Source organism: Protopterus annectens, chromosome 3.part0 (genome assembly GCF_019279795.1).
Source record: "Protopterus annectens isolate FY-2018-M chromosome 3.part0, PAN1.0, whole genome shotgun sequence".
In the NCBI taxonomy this organism is placed as follows: domain Eukaryota; kingdom Metazoa; phylum Chordata; order Ceratodontiformes; family Protopteridae; genus Protopterus; species Protopterus annectens.
In genome coordinates this window covers 1,418,812,085-1,418,833,949 of record NC_056731.1, presented here as the reverse complement: position 1 = coordinate 1,418,833,949, position 21,865 = coordinate 1,418,812,085, and the positions used below count along the sequence as shown (strand labels likewise).

The window sequence follows — 21,865 nt, the reverse complement described above, 5'->3', positions numbered from 1 at the left end:
TGTAAGGTATGATTTTGTGGGGAGAAAACAAAGTGCAACACATGAAAGTTGTACTGTATATGTCTTCGATTTTTTTTTTTTTGCTGGTTGCTTGAGAGTGCTCGTTGCTTGAGTTCTGGTTAACTGAGAGTTTGCTGTATGTTGAAAAGAGGTCCAAAGACAACAGCATTATGCCATAGGTATCTTCTTGCATTTCACATGCAAATACTACAGAAAGTAAGAACTGAACAACTCACAGAAAGCATCAGAAAACCTCAGGATCCGTAGGCAGACCACAAACAGTATGGATCCCTTGTACCCAGAGCCAGCAGTAAGAACACTTTCTTAAGAAGCATCATTGAAGAAATGTCTGTAACAGCAACAGCACATTGGTTTAACAGTTTTGTTAAGAAACATGAATTAAGAAACACCCATAATATCACTATAACATACTACATATGGATAATGTCGTAATCCGTAGGTTTCCATAGTCTACAGAGTGTAAGGAATTACCAGTAAGAATTACAGATGATCCATAAATCTGTCTTTATATATTGTTCACATTTGCAATGTAAATCTATTTATACAACTGCATATGAGACTGAAATCAATTACTTAAAACAGCAACATCTGTATGCATACATTTCAATCAAATATCAGTCCAGTAACTTAAAGATCACATTTTGAGTAAAAATCAACTTTAACAGCTATCTTTGGAAATGACTGACTTGAACAGATGTACAAATCACCAAAACAGAAATGCCACCAACTGCCAATGTACCTCTCACTGTGAATCACAGAAACAAAAGCACCTGATGTGCACCCACATTTAAGTAGCATTTGCGCCATACATAATTAATGAGGTTCATTAAGATTCAAGGTTTTGAAATCCCATTTGCACACTTCAATGTAAATTAGCTTTATGTGCAGTAACACCCAGGGTTACTGCATAAACACCCAATAGGTATCGATAAAGTACCATGTGTGGCATGTGCCTGTTATCAACCAATGATCTGATAACATGACATCAGAGTCACTTTCAAATACTGATTTTGTAGATTTACTGATCAGACCATTGCTAACTGTGAAATGAGTGGAACCTCAGTGACCATTTCTCTGTTTTTGCATTTTTCGTCTTTATCCATCGGAGGAACATAATGGCTACATTGAGGAGGCTGAGATGTGTCTCTGTGCCTAACTGGACCAATGAGGAGACCACTCAGATGCTGATCACGTAAACCAGAATGGAATATTGAATGAGAGACAGGCCCTACAGACTTCATTATGACAAACGTATGGAAATGGATCGTGAGGGAGTATCAGAGAGTAACAGAGAGCAACAGCACCGGTGTGCAAGTTCTCCACAGTTATGACGACCTGCATTGGAAGGATGTAAAGGAGCTGCAAAGAAGACACCAAGGTAAGGAGGCAGCCTGTGGATCCTACTGTAAGGGTCACTATACACATACCTGAGCATTCCTGCTTAATTTAGAGCCATATCCCATGTATATCAGACAGAAGGTTTTATAACCATTGATTAAGCTGCTGTGACAGTTACCTTCTTCTTTCGGCTGCTCCCGTTGGGGTCGCCACAGCAGATCAACTGTTTCCATTTCTTCCTGTCCTCTGCATCTTGCTCTGTCACACCAACCACCTGCATGTCCTCTCTCATCACATCCATAAACCTTATCTTAGGCCTTCCTTTTTTCCTGTTACCTGGCAGGTTCATCCTTAGCATCTTTTTCCCAATATACTCTGCATCCCTCCTCAGCACATGTCCAAACCAATGTAATCTTGCCTCTCTGGCTTTGTCTCCAAACCTTCCAACCTGGGCTGACCCTCTAATATACCTAGTCCTAATTCTGCCCATCCTCGTCACACCCAGTGCAAATCTTAACATTTTCAACTCTGCCACATCAAGCTCCGACTCCTGCCTTTTTGTCAATGCCACTGTCTCCAACCCATATAACATAGCTGGTCTCACTACCCTCTTGTAGACCTTCCGTTTCACTCTTACTGGTACTCGTCTGTCACAAATCACTCCTGGCACTCTTCTCCACCCACTCCATCCTGCCTGTACTCTCTTCTTCACCTCTCTTCCACACTCACCATTACTCTGAACTGTTGATCCCAAGTATTTAAACCTTCGCCACCTCTACTCCCTGCATCCTCACCATTCCTCTATCCTCCCTCTCATTCACATGCATATATTCTGATTTAGTCCTGCTAACCTTCATTCCTCTTCTCTCTAGAGCATATCTCCACCTCTCTAGGGTCTCCTCCACTTGTTCCCTACTCTCACTACAGATCACAAGGTCATTGGCAAACATCATAGTCCATGGGGGCTCCTGTCTGATGTCATCTGTCAACCTGTCCATCACCATTGCAAATAAGAAAGGGCTCAGAGCTGATCCTTGATGTAATCCCACCTCCACCTTAAACGCATCTGGCACTCTCACTGCAGACCTCACCGCTGTCACACTATCCTCTTACATATCCTGTACCACTCTTACATACTTCTCTGACACTCCTGACTTCCTCATACAATACCACAACTCCTCCCTAGGCACCCTGTCATATGCTTTCTCTAAATCCACAAAAACACAATGCAACTCCTTCTGACCTTCTCTGTACTTCTCCATCAACACTCTCAGAGCAAACATCGCATCTGTAGTGCTCTTTCCTGGCATGAAACCATACTGCTGATCACTAATCGTCACCTCCCTTCTTAACCTAGCTTCCACTACTCTTTCCCATAACTTCATGCTGTGACTGATCAATTTAATCCTTATGTAGTTACTACAGCTCTGCACATCACCCTTATTCTTAAAAATCGGTACCAAAACACTTTTTCTCCATTCCTCAGGCATCCTCTCACTTTCCAAGATTTCATTAAACAATCTAGTTAAAGACTCCACTGCCATTTCACCTAAACACCTCCATTCTTCCACAGGTATGTCATCTGGACCAACATCTTCATAGCTATCCTTACTTCCTCCTTGCTAATCCACTGCACTTCATGATTCACTATCCGCACATCATCCAACCTTCTCTCCCTCTCATTCTCTTCATTCATCAGCACCTCAAAGTACTCTTTCCATCTGCTCAACACACTCTCCTCGCTTGTGAGTACGTTTCCCTCATTATCCTTTATCACCCTTACCTGCTGCACATCTTTACTAGCTCGGTCCCTCTGTCTAGCCAATTGGTACAGGTCCTTTCCTCCCTCCTTAGTGTCCAACATTTTATGCAACTCTTCATATGCCTTGTCCTTAGCCTTCGCCATTTCTCTCTTTGCCATGCACCTCATCTCCTTATACTCTTGTCTACTTTCTTCATCTCTTTGACAATCCCACTTCTTCTTCGCCAACCTCTTTCTCTGTATACTCTCCTGTACTTCCTCATTCCTCCACCAGGTCTCCTTGTCCTCCTTCCTCTTTCCAGATGTCACATCAAGCACCTTTCTAGCTATCTCTCTTACTAGCTCTGCTGTAGTTACCAAGCTGTTCAGTAACTCTTCACTGCCACCCAGTGCCTGTCTTAACTCTTCTCTGAACATCACCTCACAATTACCCTTTTTCAATTTCCACAATTTGATCCTTGGTGCTGCCCTCACACTCATTCTCCTCTTCTAGATCACCAATGTCATCCTACAAACCATCATCCTATGCTGCCTAACTACACTTTCCCTGCCACCACTTTACAGTCTCCAATCTCCTTTAGGCTGGCCCTTCTACACAAGATATAATCCACCTGTGTGCATCTTCCTCCACTCTTGTATGTCACCCTATGCTCCTCCCTCTTGTTAAAATATGTATTCATCACAGCCATGTCCATCCTTATTGCAAAATCCACTACCATCTGACCTTCTGCATTCCTTTGCTTAACCTCATAGGGATAATTATGTGGACATGGTAAATGCTGTCCTTACAAGTGTGGGTTCGATTCCCATGCTGTTAAATTATTTAATAATGTTTATTACATCCATAATTATAATCTTTGTAGATATAAATATGTTTTACAACACATAATGATATCCTTTCACACAGACAATGTCCTTGTGCATCACAGATGCCTTTAGTACCTAGGCCGCAGATGACTGCTTACTTCATAACTTTTCATTACAGTACTACAGAATCATCTACTGCACCGTTATAAGTCAGAATAAAAACTCAAACATAACTACTTTAATTCAGTCTTCCTAATAAAATAAACAGTCAGGTTTATTTACTCCAAAAAAGAAAGCCTGTATGATTGCTTACACGTTATCAGTTATGTGTTGATAGCGGTTATTTCTTTACAATAAAATGTTCAGTAAGTGTTTGCAATTTCCATATTCATATGCTCTCTGCAGGAATACAAGTAAACACCTGCAGTACCCGTTTGATAAAATGGAAACCCTGTTGCCTGTTAGCTTGGCCTGTAAGGAAACTGGACAGCATGCTTACATTCGGCGAAGCACGAGTTCCATTCTAGACAGGGAAACATATCTGCAACTGTTACCTTAGTTTATTTCACCCATAGCATTTCTTTGGAGAAGCATATTCCAATAATTGATACTAATGTTTATGTTGTGCTTAGTTACACATAACTCAGTAAGTTATTAAATTCCTAAAAATATGACTATACTCCATAACACTCTGCTAACATCAGCTTTCTAACAACAAGGTTTGTACAGCAGTACCTGTTTGTTTAAGAATTTGTGCTGGCTGTTAACTCTGCTTGTAAGGAATCAGGTCAGTATGTGTGCATTTTGGCATGCTGTGGGTTCCAGTCCACATAGGGGAAACATATCTGAAACTGTTATCTTGGTTTCGTTCACCCACAGCATTTCTTTAGAGAAGCATATTCCACTTATTGATATTATTGTATATTTTGAGCATGACTGCAATTTACTTGGTTATTCATCAAATTCCTATAATCCGTAACTGTCTGTTAATATCAGCTTTTTAACAGCAGGGTTAGTAAGGCTTGCTACAAACTGTGACATGTCTGACCAGTGCTTTTGTTAATATTGTACACTTTGTAAAAGTGCTATCAAGTTCTGTTTTATCATCAAATATTACATTAATTTCAAGAACGTCATCATCCTCATTTTTTTAGGTAGTAGGCTGGGCAGACTTACAGCTGAAATGCAGAACACAGAAGATGTATTGCCAAGGAATATCATCATCCTCAAACATACATTATTGTGTCCCTTATGATAAGCAACTTGCATGGTTCTGTTCACAGAAGCTCTGTGATACATGACACTGTCCCCACTGTCTGAGGAATGAATGATTCCCATTACTGTTAATGTTTCTGAACACAGTGCTGACCTGAATGAAGTCTTTCAGACTCTTTACATTCACAACCAGTACTCCTAAGCCAGGAACCATATTAGTAGACCATCCCCCATCCAGGTGATGTCATAAAACCAAAGTCTTTTCATCGCAATCAGAACATGCATTTTTAGTCAAATGGATTAGCTGGCCAGTGCCAGAGTCTTCCGATGATAATGATGGGGAGGAAGTTGGACCTGCCCCTGCCCAAGCCATCATGCCTGCAGTCCAGCGTTGATGACAACAGTACCGGAATTTAGACAATTATCGGGAGGAGATCCAAAAGGTTGTGACCAATGTGTTCCAAACACAGATGAGGGACATGATGGGGACATTCTTTCAGGATATGACACGGGCTATGGGAGATTCATTCAGGCAGACAGCTTGTGAGGTCATCCAGGAGTCTCAGCCCCACTAGCCTGGTCCCTCTGGTCCATAAGTAATGCCAGTGTGCTCCACTTGTGTTATGCTGCCAAAATGCCAACTGCCATATTACTGTTTGGACTGTCATGTTCATGCATACCATGTAGCTTTGTGTGCTATTCTCATGTGACATTTACTTCTGTTTCAATGTGTGCATGACACACATTAACACATTACCCTCTCCTCCAACATTCAGCCATCCATGCATTGTGGCAGTTAACCTGCAGCTAGTCCTGCAAGATGTAGCCTGCACACATGTGCATTACTGGGGCAAATGAGAGACAACATATGTTGTCCATAATCCATCACTACCACTGTAGTATGGTTTGGAATTGTGTATTGCCATTTCGCATATGTGCAACAGAAGGACATGTCAATCCTCACGTGTTTTGGATGACAGCTGTCATGATGTCCCACTGTCATGATGTAGTATTGTGTGCAACAGGATGGCAATAATGAGGTCATGTGGGATCATATGCAGGTATATCAAAAAACTTCAAAGGCCAGCACATTAGTCAGCAATAATAATGCAATAGCATTGAATACAAAATAGACAAAAGAGAAACAAACAGACAGGTTTCGGCTAGTAAGCCTTCTTCAGTGCTTGTCATAAGCACTGAATAAGGCTGGTTAGCCAAAACCGATGTTTGTTTCTCTTTTGTCTATTTTTTATTAAATGCTATTGCATTATTATTGCTGACTAATGGTGCGGACCTTTGTGTTTTTTTGAGATAAATGTAGTTTGGCTGTGCACAGGTCCATTACTGGCGTGGCAGGTTTGGGATCATATACAGGTATGCCATGTCTATGTGCAGTCCTCCTTTACTGACTGCATCAAACAATGTAGCATTAATCTACACAGTGTTACAGATAATTTATTGTTTAACAGTACATTACACCGTATCTTCTGTATCTTAAACTTAAACATGAATTCCTTACTCACATATCACACCTTCTGCAAACAGTTGTAGACATTAACTGATTTTACATGTGTGTGTACACAGTCAGATCCATACTGACACACGATCACACAACTATACCTCTGACGTGAGCATTCACTGACTTACCGCTGATGTGCTGTAATGATGCTCACAGAAGTCTCCTCATCTCAGTTATGAGCAGGGTGGGTGACATATACCTGCATTTGTTTATTCAGCACTTGCATGACAATGTGTGTATGTGCTTGAAATTCTTAGCTTGCTTACCTATGCATGTTGATGTTACATTACTGCATGTGTGTGTCTTATATGTAGCCAGTTATATGGATATCACCAATCATTCTGCCCCCGTTTGGTTAAATGTATTTTGGTTTGGCTTCTATAGCACCCTGTGTGCTGCACACATGCATTTGAAGTGTATCAACTTACCTTGTCCTACTTTTCCCCGATGGTCATTTTCCTTCCACCTACATATTTGCCTGTTATACTTTGCAGACATGTTTGCCTTTTTTTGCAAGTACTGACCATCGCCATGTATTGGGTTTGACACAGTAAACATGTGTCAAATGTATGGCCAACTTATGATGAGGGATGTCTGCACACAAGTTGCTGGCTACTGCTTGCAATGCATCCTTGTTCTCATTACACTGGTGTATTAACCAGTGTACTTTGTTGATATCCATGAGCACAATCTGCTATATTTATTAAGCTGTAGTATTACATTTTTGTAAATATTCTTACAGGTCATTGGTCTGTGTATTGACCTTGATTACATGTGCATTCCATTCAGGCCACTGACAGTCATACAAATACATCTACACCTGTGTGCTGCCTTTAACCTGGCATATGTGTGTAACACATACCCATTCCATTACACATTTGTTTGGGTTGTGTACACCTACTTGTTTATGTAGCAGTCATTTTGTTGCTTTTCTGCAGTACTTCTGTTTGGCAATGTGCTTGTTTGCTTTCCTTTCATATGCATGATCACAAACTTGATTCTGTCCTCTGCTGGAATTATCTAGCACTGTTAGATCTGCATTTGTTCATCTGTGATGTTGTTTGGCTGACACCTGAACTGCTGGCAGACTACTTGGATATGAGTTTATTTATGCAATTTGCACTGTGATCCTAATTTACTAGCCTCCAACACACATCTACTATTGGTCATAAACATCCAGGTATGACTGCTGGTGCCACATAGTTTGCAACATGTTGTAACGTGACAGTGCATAGGTAGATATGATTTTCTGCATTTCATCATGTCTGGTATGCATCCCCACCCTGTTTGGCAACTTTTCATTGCCCATGTTATGCAGTGTGCTATCTGTGTAACTTACCTGTCCTCAATGTTTTTTTCCGACCTCTGTCTGTCTTGTGTTGTGATATTTGTTCTATGGGTATACCTGCTGTGATGTTCTCCTTATTCTCTATGTTAACCTTTCCTTCTATTTAAAAAAAAAAAACAAACAAACAAAAGAATTGAAATGGAGCCTATTCCCACCAAAAAAAAAAAAAAAAATGCCCTTGCCCCTCTGACTTTCCATCAGATTTTCCTTTTCCAACATCCCTCTTGTGTGTCCCTCTTCTCCACCCATACCTCACATCATCTTTTCTATCTCCCACTTTACTTGACTGTGTGCTTTACATGTGTTCCTTACACAAGTCCTGAACCCATTGTTAGCAAATGTTAGCTGTGGCATTGTGGCCATGGTTGCCATTCACCTGTATTCATTTTTATTAGACAATTTACAGATTCCACTGGAATCTGTACGTGCAAGCACGCATATTTTATTAGTACATGTCTTATAGAGATATCCATAGTTGTCTCGGTGTATGTTTAATCGTCGAACTGCATGATCATCAAACTGATTCATCAAACTCTAATCATCTAAACTTCCTTTCATCGAAACGCCATATCATTGTAAAGATTTACATCGAATGATGATAGTTGGCCAACATAAAGAATGTAGTACTTACTTATCAGTAACTTAGGGATAGGGAAACCTGCCCTTTCCCCTCTTTAGTGCGATCTATAATTAGTAGGGGGTGCGGGGGGTACAGAAGAGTAGTATTTGGTGTACACTGGACACTTCTTATGTGGGGGGCTGCAACCCCCCCACACACACACCTCCATTAATTATATATACCAACTCCGAGATTGCACTACAGTGGGGAAAGGGCATGGTTAAAGGAAGTTTCAATGATGAGAGTTCGATGAACGTGTAGACCCATTTGTCTCTGAGCTTACTACACAGATAGTTGACGATACATATTACAAACAGTGTTGACATTTTGAAGCAAGAGTTTTTTGCTAGTGAATGAATTACAGAAATATCCATAGTTGTCTGTGCTGTTTCTGAGCATATTTGTGAAGATATGTATTAAAAATGCCACACAGCTTACACTGGAATAGTTAGCATTCTTTTCTTTTTCATTGTATCATAAATGAGTTGGACATATTCCAAAGTCATCCTTAACCTTACTGGACAGAATATTTTATATATGTCTGTATAACTATTGGGATGCTTGAACTGTGATCATCTTTCTGTAACTTTTGTTAATGTACAATGCACTATGACACCTGTTTATCATTACTTATGGATTTCTTGCAAATTGTTTAGTGCACTATTGATACTGTGATACTAGATTGTAGTCAGCTATTCTGAGTTTATTGCGGTAAACTTACATATTACAATGCTATCTGTAAGTTTGTCACTGATATCAGCAAAATGTGCCAGAATCTGCAGACTTTATGGAACCCAGCCCTTCCTTTTATACTAAAAATTTTGATTGCCAATGCAGGAATTAAAAGACCCTTTTCTCAAATACAGACTCCACCTGTAAAACATTACATCAATAAAATAAATGTAAAGTTAAAAAAAAAATAAAAATAATGTCTAACTGCAATACTATTATGAAGAACCAAACTGCAACATTTAAAAAGTTTCTGTGCTATTGCACATTATGTACACTTTTCACTATCTAAAAATGACTGTAATAATTTAGCTGACCATAATTTCAACACTGGCTGACTGGATAAAAACTCATTAATATCAGGCATAGAATTAGCATTCAGTTTGAACTGCCAGATTAGTTCTTTATATACTAATTTGGTTTCCCATTCACCCCCTTCCTGTGGGTTTATGTTAACTTTTTCTAATATCGCAAATTTGAATTCTTTACACTCATTACATAATTGTGCACGCTGAAACACAGAACTGTTAATATTAATTTCCTTTATATTACGATAATGCTCATAAATCCTTTCCTTTAGTGGTCGTTTATATTACGATAATGCTCATAAATCCTTTCCTTTAGTGGTCGTTTAGTTTTACCCACATAAAAACATGGGCAAGCTAAACATTTAGCAACATACACCACACCTTTCTTAAATAAATTGTTGAGATTACGTGCTGTCTTGTTTACCTGTTAATCCTATACTTAAAAGGGGTTGTATTTCCTGCACCATTCATTTATCACTTCATCACTGATCTTCTTTATAAGATCAATAAGATGGCCTCTATCCAAAAGCATATTGTTAAACTTCTCAATTTTTTGCGGACCTCTTCTATCTTAGATGTCACCCTAGCACTTCTTATATACTGTCCTTTTATTAGACTTTTTTAAAACCAAAGGGTGGGCACTCCCTAAGCGTAAATAGGAGTTACAAACCCCTTTTAGATATAGGGCTAATGGATAAACAAGACCAGAATAGAAATTGTTTAAACAAAAGTGATTCTATATTTGAAAATGCACTTGTGGTACAATATGGTGACTGTTCTAAAATTGCTAAAAATACTGTAAGTATAAAGTGGAATATAATGAAGGCAAATTGGATGGTATATGAAATGGTGGGAGCACACTCCAATTTTGTTTTTAAGAAAGCATGTCCTCTCAAAAAATTTATTTGAGAAAGACAATGGCGGTGTTCAGCTTACCATGTTTTTATGTGGGTAAAACTGAATGACCACTAAGGAAAAGGACTGAAGAGCATTATCATAATATAAAGAACATGACTGTTAACAGTGCTCTGTTTAAGCATCTGCAGTAATGTAAAGACTCTAAGGAATTCAAGTTTGTGATGTTAGAAAAAGTTAGCATAAACCCATGGATGCGATGGAGAGTAAGAAATTAAATTTGAGTATAAGGAACCACTCTGGCAGTTCAAGCTGAATGCTATTTCTTTGCCCTAATAATAATTTTTATCCATTCAGGAAGTGTTGAAATTATGGTCAGCTAAATTATTGCAATCATTTTTATATAATGAAAAGTGTACATTATGTGCAATAGCATACAATGTTTTTAAATGTTACAGTATGGTTCATCATAATAGTATTGCAGTTGGACATTGTTTTTTAATGCTTTACATTTATTTTAGTGATATAACTTTTTATGGGTCGAGTTTGTATTTCAGGAAAGACTCAATTCCTGTACTGTCAATCTGAATTTTTAGTATAAAAGGAAGTGATTTTCTTATTATTTATTCTGATGAAGTCACGTGTTTATTGGGCATGAAAGCGCTCAATCATCTGAATAATTAAGGAACTTTGTAATTTTAACAGTGTTGTTTTATGTGCAAATCTATCTGCCCAACTCCTGGTGTGTTTTCCCCTTATCTTGTCATAGTCTGCTCTATACAAAGGCATACCTAAAACCCCTGATTGTTCATGATCTTCATAGGCCTAGAAAAACTCACCCATTCATTCTCAGCCCCTTTTCCCATTTTGCACACATGGGGTTGGGGCATCACTTCAACAGTGAAAATCATCTCGAGCCAAGGACTACAAAAGCTCATATGAAAAATAAATACTAAAATTATCTGAACCTATTGATTATTCACACACTTCACAATTTCTATTAACTCCAGATTTTTAAACCAAACTATGTTCAAAATTTTGACACCATCCAGTAGTATATGATGCAGCTTGAAAATACCCCATTCCTGTACTTATATCAACTAAGTCACCTATCAAGCCTTTATTAAAATTCAGACCACTCCAGTTAACACTAGGTGCATGCAAGTCCCCAGCAATAAGATCATAACCTTCCTCAAAAAGCACTGAATGATTTACAGAAACCTATCAGTTCTACAGCTTGGTATCTCATGGGATCCCTTTTTGCAGAAAACCAAATGAGCTCTAAGAAACTGTTGAAAGTGCCCATGTCCAGATTTCCTTGGTTCTTAGAGATGGCTTCTTAACCATGGGTAGCCCTGCAGCACACTTTGGACTGTAAATGCTGGAAAGACAGAATAATTCTCTTATACAATCTGGCCTGCACAGTAAAGGACAAGATGATGTGGTAGTCATCATTATCTTCAACTCATGGTCATCATTATGATTGCTTGCCTTTTTCTTCTGTTTTTCAGTGAATATATTTCTTATTTACAGTAATTTACAGTAAATAAAATGCTGAGTTATTAGGTATATATGTATCTAGTTCACTACTGTAAAGTTGAAAATTGTCAATAGATCAAATATTGGGAATACAAATGTTAACAGCATACTATGCACATGCCTAGCACTGAACCTTGTACCAGCAAAATTAAAATTAGTAAGACAACAAAAATTAATTTGCACCCCCCCCCCATGAGATCACACAACATTGGGGAAAGGGCATATTGCCCAACCCAAAGAAATGTGCAATCTTGAACAACTGTCAATCACCTGCTTAATCGACCACAATGTGTTGACTAAGTAGATGTTAACCAAACCTACATTCGACCATATTCAATGTTTCCACACACACACACACACACACACACACACACACACACACACACACACACACACACACACATTACTGCTGTATATTTGTATGTTTGTTATTACCATTTGGCCTGAGTCTTGACTAAAAATGGTCCAGCATTTAGGACCAGCTCATTTACATGGTTGAAAGAAGGAAGTAAATAAATAAGTAAACACACATTTTGATCTTTGTTAACTTACCAGTAACCTTTCCAATCGTTCTTTGTTTAAAGCACCAACTGCTTTACTAACATCACGAAATGTCTCGAGGTTGTTAAGATCTAGCAGTTAGAAAAGAAGGAAAAAACATTAGCTCTTTTTGACACACACAATACACTGAAATGTCAATTTTAATGCTATTGATTCTGGCTGAGATTTTTGTGAAGTTTAGAACAGTAAACACTACTGTCATCACAGCAAGCAGCTATTCTACTGGAACTACTTCCCGGTATGACAGAAATAATAAAGTATGTTTAAGCTGAAGCATGAACCAGCGTATGTAAAGGAGCTCACCCAGCACCATAGTGCAGAAGGATAAAGCCTTGATCGTGCACTAGATGACCAGGTTTCTGAGAGTGGCATGGGCTTTGGAGGGAACAAGCAAGGCAGAATGGAAATCAGCAGCCAATGCCAGCTTCCACATCCTGGGGAATAGAGGTGGATCAGCTCACTGCAACAGCAGCACCTGCAGAAGTGGAGGTGTATTACCTGCAGCAATTATTCTAGCATGTCCCTGGTGCTAAGAGGTAGCTGCTCAGACATAAGACTTGTCATGTGCTGTGGCATCAAAATTTAAATGTTAGGCAGCATTTGTGGAGTATGCAGACCACCAATTAAGAGAGACTTCGGTCAGACCATAGAATCAGCAGAATGGACCACTCCATTCACCTTTTGGGAGAACAAATGGGCAGGTAAGACCCTCCAGTCAGTGAATCAATGAGTTAGGAAGAGTTGAAAAGGTGTTGTCTTAGCCACAGGATGTCAGGCTCTTGTACCAGAGGAGGAGAAATAATGGGCCAACTCTGTGTCAGAAGAGCGAGTCTTTGGTTTGGTTCTGCAGGCAAAGGGGGTGGGGGGTGGGGGAAGTGATCACATGGGATCTTAGGCAGGCATGGAGAAGTGCAATGAAGAAGTACATCAAGTATCATTCAGTGTCACCTCTGTTGCTGTTATGCTATACTTCCTATACAGTATGTAAAGATAACAAATGAATACTCACCATAAATAAGACACATTTTACAACATCAGTTGTTCTACTATAGGACCATTGGATTATGCTCAATCTTTCTACCAATCGAAATTAGGAAAATATTAGAAGAATGCATGTCTGTAATCATGCATATCGATTCCAGCACATACAGTGACATCATGTACCAGATACATAAGCATGACCATTCCCTAAGCCTGCCTACATACCAAGAAATAACAATATATCACTTGACTTTATTAACAGGATGTGTAGCACACTCATGCCACAGATGGGCAAGCCTGTCAATTATGAAGTTCAAGTTCCATGGAGGGATGGAGGTTCTTCTAAGGAAGGCTTGGCTAACTTGCATGCAACTCCAACAGCTGAAGCTGGTTGGAAGGTCATGCAAGAGAGGGAAGCAAGAAATATATTCCTAAGCCATCACAAGAATCTGGTCATATACCAACTAATATTGTAATTGCACACTGAAGACTTTCCTTGGCAGTGCTGACTCTAAAGCATCATCTTCATCACCAGAGTGGAAGCAATCAAAGGGAACTGCAAGTCTAAGACATAGAAGGCAAGGTATTGGCACACTATTGTATCAAGAGAATGCCTAGGTCCAGGAGGGGTTCCGGCATGTAGATCGCGAGACAAATGCCCGCGAGTTACAACACCGAAAGCAGAAGGCCGCAGCACCACTAGACTGTAGAGCGGTGCGGCTGAAAGGGAGCTACGAGGCAGGAGTGCACACAGATGTTAAACCCATCACATAGAGATGATCCCTAACTGAACTAAGCAGGCTTGTTTCCTGACAGTGGAAACAGCCTCACTAGTTATGAGATCGGCAACACATGTACAAGAAAAAGATGCACAAAAACAAAATAAAAAAAAACAGCATAGCTGCTCTATGCGATTGGCAGCACAAGTACCTTAACCAGGTACAAGTAAACAACAAAAAAAAAAAAAGCCAGCATACCTGCTAAGTACACGCACAGAAATCCCTACACACAACCCTTACAGGAAAAGCATAGAGTGGGAAGTTGCAAGCTGGGAATGGCCAAAGAAGCTGCATCTGCAGCTGCTACACCAGCGCACTGCTAGTGGCACAAGCACTGTCAGAATGAAACGGAAATAACATGCCTTGTTAGAGCCTTCCTAGTGCATACGTCCCCACCTCATAGAACAAGCCATCTGTACAAAGCCATAATTAAAAGTGGGAGTAAGGTCCAAAAAGAGGGACAAAGTGCAAACTCAGCTGTTACAGACCTAGATAGTAGATAGAATAACAGGTTTCGCATTAGCATGACTGTTCAGAAGGGTATGAAGTCTGAAACTCAAGTTGTCTACCATTATATGTCTAACCTCAATATTACTTATCCATCTATGTCTCCATCTATTGCAGTAGTTACTGATGTATGGTATGTACACTACATACTAATATACCTAGAACAGTCATCCACAAGTAAGTCACAGGTAAAGGAAAGCCAAAAACACAACACAGAAGACCTACACACATACAGACAACAACATGCAGTCCTGAGTAAGACATATTCCCGTAATACCAAGTGCATGATGAAAATAGTGTCATCACTGCTGCACTACCCCTTATACATGACATGCCCATACACCCGTGGCAGGTGTGAACAGGCAATGAATGACTACCTAACTAACGGTACAGAAGCAACCACTGTAGAAGGGAACACTGGCATGTTGGGGAGGGAAAGCACGTCAGACACATAGGAATATAGACCCATCTTACTGTCATCAACTAATTGTACACTTCTGAAGCAACATGTGTGTTACGTGGAGGTAGCCTAACCAATCCAATGGTTGTTGCAGACGGGGCACACACATATGCAGAGGCATGTAGGCAAAAAAGGGTGCTACACAGGGAAACATCTATAAGTAATGTCTATCTCTGAAACTGAGGCTGTGCACCACACCCTGGTTGGTCAGCTTCAATAGCTGGGAGTTAAAGGGGACTTGTGCAGTACAAGTAGACCCAGTGGTGTAAAAGCGAGCTGGATAGACACCTACAGGACTACAGTCAGTTGTCAATTTCACGAGTGAGTTAAATGAACATAGAGAATCCCTAGAAGCACAGGTAGTAAGAGCAGGGTGGTGTGTATACTGCTACAAAGGACCATTGTGGCAGACAGCTGTTATTCAGAAGGGTACAACAAACAAGGTGGTGTACTGCAGCATAACCATAATCTGATATTGGGCTATACCCAAGTGGTGTTAACGTCCTCTGCCCTGCTACACTGGATGTGATGGATGCTGAGAGGCCAACCACAAGTAGTGCTGCCATGATGGAGTTCATATACGAGTATAGCCCAGTTCAGCTTGGCAACAGATATTGGACAGTGCCCATCCAGCAAGGCAAACCAATGCTGGTAGTGGAGGGATACCTATACCACTTAGAGCGGGAAGTCCTCTCCAGATGGTACTGGGCATGTATGGAGCGGAGAATAAAGGCCTGCAGGGGCCATGCTATCACTGCCCACCAGGATGAGGGGTAAGTACTGCATAAATCAGTGCCATACAAGCATGGACCAGATGCAACCACTGCCCAGGTGGCTGTGCTGCGAGCAGAACTATGGCAGAGGGCAGTAAACAGCAATGACATGCCTAGTCTGGTAATGCAGAGTGTCCTTGGCACTGCGGATGACAATTTACTACAGGAGATGCCTTGCCGTGCCACCCTGCGTCATAGCATCACCAGGGTACAGCAGAGGGCACAGGCATCTATGTCCACACCTCTGGCAACACTTGCAGATATCGATGTCAGCCAGTACCCATTCCGTAGTGGCAGATTTATCTTACACAGACAGTCAGATATGGATGGGAAAGATTCCTTGGTTCTGTTAACTACAGCACAAAATCTGGTGGATTTGTGCAAGTCAGGACATCATACTTGGGGATGGCACCTTCCCAACATGTGCTGATATTTGCCGTTAGCTGTATGCTTTACATGGATCTACTGGCACCCCCACCTCAGCAAGAATTGTCCCCCCGGTGTACTGTCTAATGATACGGAAATCAGGGTCTGCATACAACAATATGTGGGGCATACTGAAGGGTATGGCTGCAGATCAGGGATGCACCCTACCACCACAGTACATTATGACAGATTTTGAGAAGGCAGCAATCTGTGCCAGCCAAAAGGCATTCCCTAAGAGTATTCTGAAGGGATGCCTATTCCATTTTGCACAGATCATTTGGCGCCAGATCCAGCATCACCACCATGTGGCCTTGTATGGTACACACACCACGTTCTCAATTGCCATCTGCAAGCTGATTGCACTGGCATTCCTTCTAGTGGATGAAGTTGTCCATGCAATTCTGGACATTGTGGCTCCCTTACCTGACTGTGCCAAGCCCGTAAGTATTTTTCTGGACCATCATTACGTGCGTGGCCAATCTAGGAAATAAGCATCCCTCTCTGTTCAGCACAACAACGTCTACCATCTTCCTATCCTCTGCAGTTTTGGAATGTGTCTGATGTGTCAGACATGGACTTCCCACGGACCAATAACCAGGTGGAGGTATGGCATCATCGACTAAAGTATTACTTGGACACCCTACCATACAGCTTTCCAACCTGCTGTCTGTTCTACAACAGGAACAGAACCTGACGGACAACAAAAGGGAGTCACTTTTGAGGGGGATGCCTGTGACACCACGTAGGAAGGCTATTGTTGTAAGGGAGCGTCACCTAAAACACATCTTGCAACATAAGTGTGACGACAGTGATGTGCAGGATTTCCTACATGCTGTAGCACATTGATACAAGTTGTGAATATATTTGGTTCTATTACACACCAATCACTACACACATCACTATCTGTTGTGTTAATAAAGGCTCTGCCCACAGTACACTGATTTCACAGTACCACTTTCATGGCCCCTTGGCATCAATTGCCGACCACTTGTACTACTGAAGATGGCACATGTTGGCTTCTGGGAGGGTGCAGGTGTAACACCTTTGGGGGTTTGTGTCTGCCACATATGGTTAGGGTGCAGGGGGAAGTTCTATTCCCACAGGGAATTGTCCACAGGCATTTGTCCATGTAGCCATAATGCCAAACTGCCATGTGTCCACATCCAGCTGTCTCACAGGGGGATATCACGCTGCCTAGGTGCCTGAATCCGTCCAGGAGTCATGGCAAAGATGATGATCCAGGAGTCATGGTAAAGATGATGATCCAGGAGACATGGTAAAGATGATGATCCAGGAGACATGGTAAAGATGATGATGCTTACTAAGCAATGTAAATAACTGTAGACATAACAGCAGCATTCTTCACTCCACTGTCACAACCTCACTACAAATGACACTTAACATCACACACAAAAGATGCAATAAAATGACTATCTTCAATATAAAAAAGTTAACATTTTTGCATTTGGAAAAAATAAAACCATCAGCTTTATAAACTACTAATAAATTACAAATTAAAGTTGACAAAATACTAGAATGTTAATAGAAATTAACTTTATTTATTTTGCACCATTTGCAAAGTCTATGGAGCTGCCCTCCTGATCCTCCAGGGTATTAGGAGTTGTGTCAAGGAAGTAGCTTTCTGTCTATAAACACCTCTTAACTGGCCATCTAAAGAATACTGCACCCTTTTCTGTAAATGACTTCTAACAACTCAAGTCTAGAGATTAAAAGTATTTCCCTTTCTCAAGTCTCTCTGACTCTGTCTCTATTTTGATCAAAGCCCACGCTATTATGGGAGGTGTCATTCTCAGCTTCATATAATTGTTGTCTAGAAACTACCACCTTCCTCAATCACAAACCTAGAAATCATACTAAATTACATGCACCCAACATGGAGCTACAAAACAGAGGGTTAAGACTGGGTCTCTGATTGTAACCACATTAGTGTGTGTTCGACACATGGATGCCAAGAAATCTACCTCGACAATTAAGGTTAAGAGGCGAATCTTGGCATTCGTGTTGGGAACACAATGGGTTTTGACTGGTGAGACCTAATGATAACTTGCTGTAGTGCATGGTGTTTTTATTTACTCCATGTACATCACAAGAAAAAAAAGACAAAGTTTTTTTTTGTTCGTTTTACTGGCTTTGAAAACCAATAAAGCACTTAAGTGCTGTCTCACAGAAAGCAAGTAAATATAATTCTATGAAAAAGGGACAGTTTTTAAATATTGCCCTAATTTAAATAAGTTACTTACAGACTGACATCTGTAAGATTTTGTGAATATATGAGGAAAGATAGTCAAGGACTACTGAGACAGAAAGAACATCCCTTTCCTGCAGCAGCACTTAGGGCTGTGTGACAAATGTTATACACCTCTGAAGCACTATTATGCTTGGGTCTCATGTTACAGGAAACACATAACAGGTTTATCTTTTTTCTGATTCTGGAGTGTAATCATGGCGCTCCATGCACTACATTTTTGTTAAAACTGGGGGCTTCAACTTAAATGGTCTAGGACAACGTGGCACTCCTCTTAATGGAAACCTCAATCTAAAATGTCATGAACATCTGGTTAAATGTCCTACTAGAACAAATCCTAACAATCGCATGCACTGCTTGATGTCATTATAACTGACCTTATTTATAGATGTAACAAAACAGATACCTACCTTAGGAAACCCCAGTACCAACCTATTTCCACTTGGTCCTTTAAAGTACCAAAAGAGCACAAACTGTATTACGTAGATCAAGTTTTTAAACTGTTGTATCTTTCGGCTTTTCCGGGTTAGGGGTCGCCACAGCGGAACTCCAGTCCGCTAATGATTGGCAGTAGATTTTTACGTACCGAGTTGCCAGCTCTTACGCACAACCTTCAACGAAGGTACGCCCATTCACGCATGTCTCCACAAAAGACGCTTTAGCTGAGAATCGAACAGGACAACGTCTTACTGTGAGATGACAACACTACCGCAGCACCACCACCGCAGTCTAGATCAAGTTTTGAAACTAAAAATAAAAAAATAAAAAAGATAACCTCTTTGCCTCCCATGATGGCATAAATCAGAGACATAACTAGGTCTTCTTGCATCATGGATAGTTTCCTAGTCTGGCATCCCCCAATTCGGTCTTCTGAATTTCAAATACAACCCTTACAGTTTTTGCAAACACCCAATGTACTTCTGTAATTACATGAAGTTGTTTGCTACAATGATAACAAGCAGACAAACAAGCACCCTGCTACCATTACGATCACACACATTGAGCTAGAGACTTCGAAGATAGCTGTGCACTGAGTAACAGCTTAATTTCAGCTCTCCCAGTGTGAATAGAGAAAGTCGGAAAAAGAGAGCCAGTGAATTTGTCTTTTTGTGTAAATTTTAGTAACTGGCTAGTAAGTGCACTGCCTGGATGCCAACAAAAAAGAAATTCAGAGAACTTGAAAGAAAATCAATCACAATAGGTGAAGAGAAAATACAGTCGGTAAGAATCCTACAGCTATTCAGCAAAAAGTAGTTTAAGCTCCAGCTTTTATGCAAGACACAACTTCTAGTAATCTAGAGGAAAAATGAGTCAAGTGTGCTCAGATCTGATTAGAATAAAAGAAACACTGAAGGACTATATCAACTCAAAAAAAGAAAAGGCTGGAAGAAGCTTTAAACAGATATTTGGATGAGCTGATAGAACTGCAAAAAAAAAAAAAAAAAAAACCTGGCTGAGTATGAGAATGCTGCAAAGGAAATGTTTCAAAATAGCAGTTAGAGGACAGAGCACACAAAGGGAAAACCTGAGATTTTCTGCTGTACCAGAGAAACTGGAAGGAACTGCGGTGGTGGTGCTGAGGTAGCGCTGTCGCCTCACAGTTAGACCGTCTTCTATGTGGCGACATGCGTGAATGGACATTCCTTCATTGAAAGTTGTGTGCTAGGCCCGGCAAGCCAGCACATGAAACTCTACTGCCAATCATTAGCGGACCGGAGTTCCTAACAGGGAAAAGCCAAAAGACACAAACAAACCAGAGAAACTGGAAGGAACAGACTGTATTAACTTTATGAGAGCAAAAATAAGCAACTGGACTGGTATTACACAGCTGGAGTTGTTAACTGAAAGGGCATATTGTGTTTATGCTCCAAACCTATTCATGAGAAAGCAGCCCAGATCTTTAATAGTAAATGCAACCCTACCAGCAGAAAGAGTTGATTCTAACAAAACTGTGGCAGAAGGACAAAGTATTAAAACTGGAAGACAGAGTGTTTCTGGAAAATTATTACTTACTGTACACCAGCAATCATGGACTATCAAAAAGCAGGTATGAAATTCAAGTTGCTGTATCCAGCTATTTTCAGAATATTTTCTACTGGAGGGTCAAAATAATTTTTATGCAGAACATGCTAAGGAGGAAATACAAAAGTCTGTCCAATAAAAAAGTGAGCTATCAGACAAAAGGGGATTCCTGCTTCTTATTCTTCTGATAATAAAGCCCATAGAGAGACTATGCCAGTGTAACCTTTTCTAGTGTTCCAAAAGAAAATGTTTGAGAGACAGAAAGCACAACAGTTGACTAGAACAGCCAGGAGAAAGTTGGAAATAAACCAAACACTGGATCTGGGAGATGGAGAACAACAGGAAGAAAACCAGCAACTTAGAAATTGATGAATAAATGTGGATTACAAAGTATTAATTACATTTGTGAAATATGACAGAACAAGAAAACCTGGAAACATTGGACTTTTTTGATTTTGTTAAACTTGTTTGGGACTCCAAAGCCCTACTTCATATCATTAAAGTTTGGAGGGACATTTAAAATAGGGGAAGAGGAAAAAAGAGTTATGTGAAAGTAAAACAAAAATTTGTTCTTAACATTATTTTTATAATACATGACATATACTACAAACTATTAAGTAAAGCTTTTTCAGTTATTCTGCAAGTAACATGGATGCTAAAGAAAATGGGTGTGCTTATTTTTTCCCTTCTTTCTTTCTCCTTGCTCATTTTTAAGAAACGTAGGCAGTGCAATACAACAAAAGAAGAAAACCAGGGCGAAACAGCATGACATAAGAAAATTTGATATAGTTTTACTTACTTTTGCATAGGGAAATGATTGGATTAAAGCCATTGGCTTAATTTACTAAGTTTTAAGGGGAAGCAAATAACTAAAACACTGAATATAATGAAAAGTTATAGTCTAGCACCTAAATTTTCACTGAGCAACGTGGAAGGCTTCTGGTGAATGGCAGCTGTGTATTTGGGTTCTCAGGTTTCTATGGATTCAATCTGATAAGGGAAAATAAAAACAGAATATTTATTTCTTTTA

The 21,865-nt window shown here is 40.1% G+C and overlaps 1 protein-coding gene across 1 annotated transcript in view; it reads right to left on the bottom strand.

Moving 5' to 3' along the window:
* The window catches only part of NSMAF (neutral sphingomyelinase activation associated factor), a 2,091,028-nt gene that overhangs the window by 1,118,359 nt on the left and 950,804 nt on the right, over positions 1–21,865 (bottom strand). Inside the window, exon 14 of the mRNA XM_044065485.1 lies at positions 12,613–12,692. Within this exon, the coding sequence (XP_043921420.1) occupies positions 12,613–12,692 (80 nt within the window). The remainder of the gene's footprint in view (positions 1–12,612; positions 12,693–21,865) is intronic.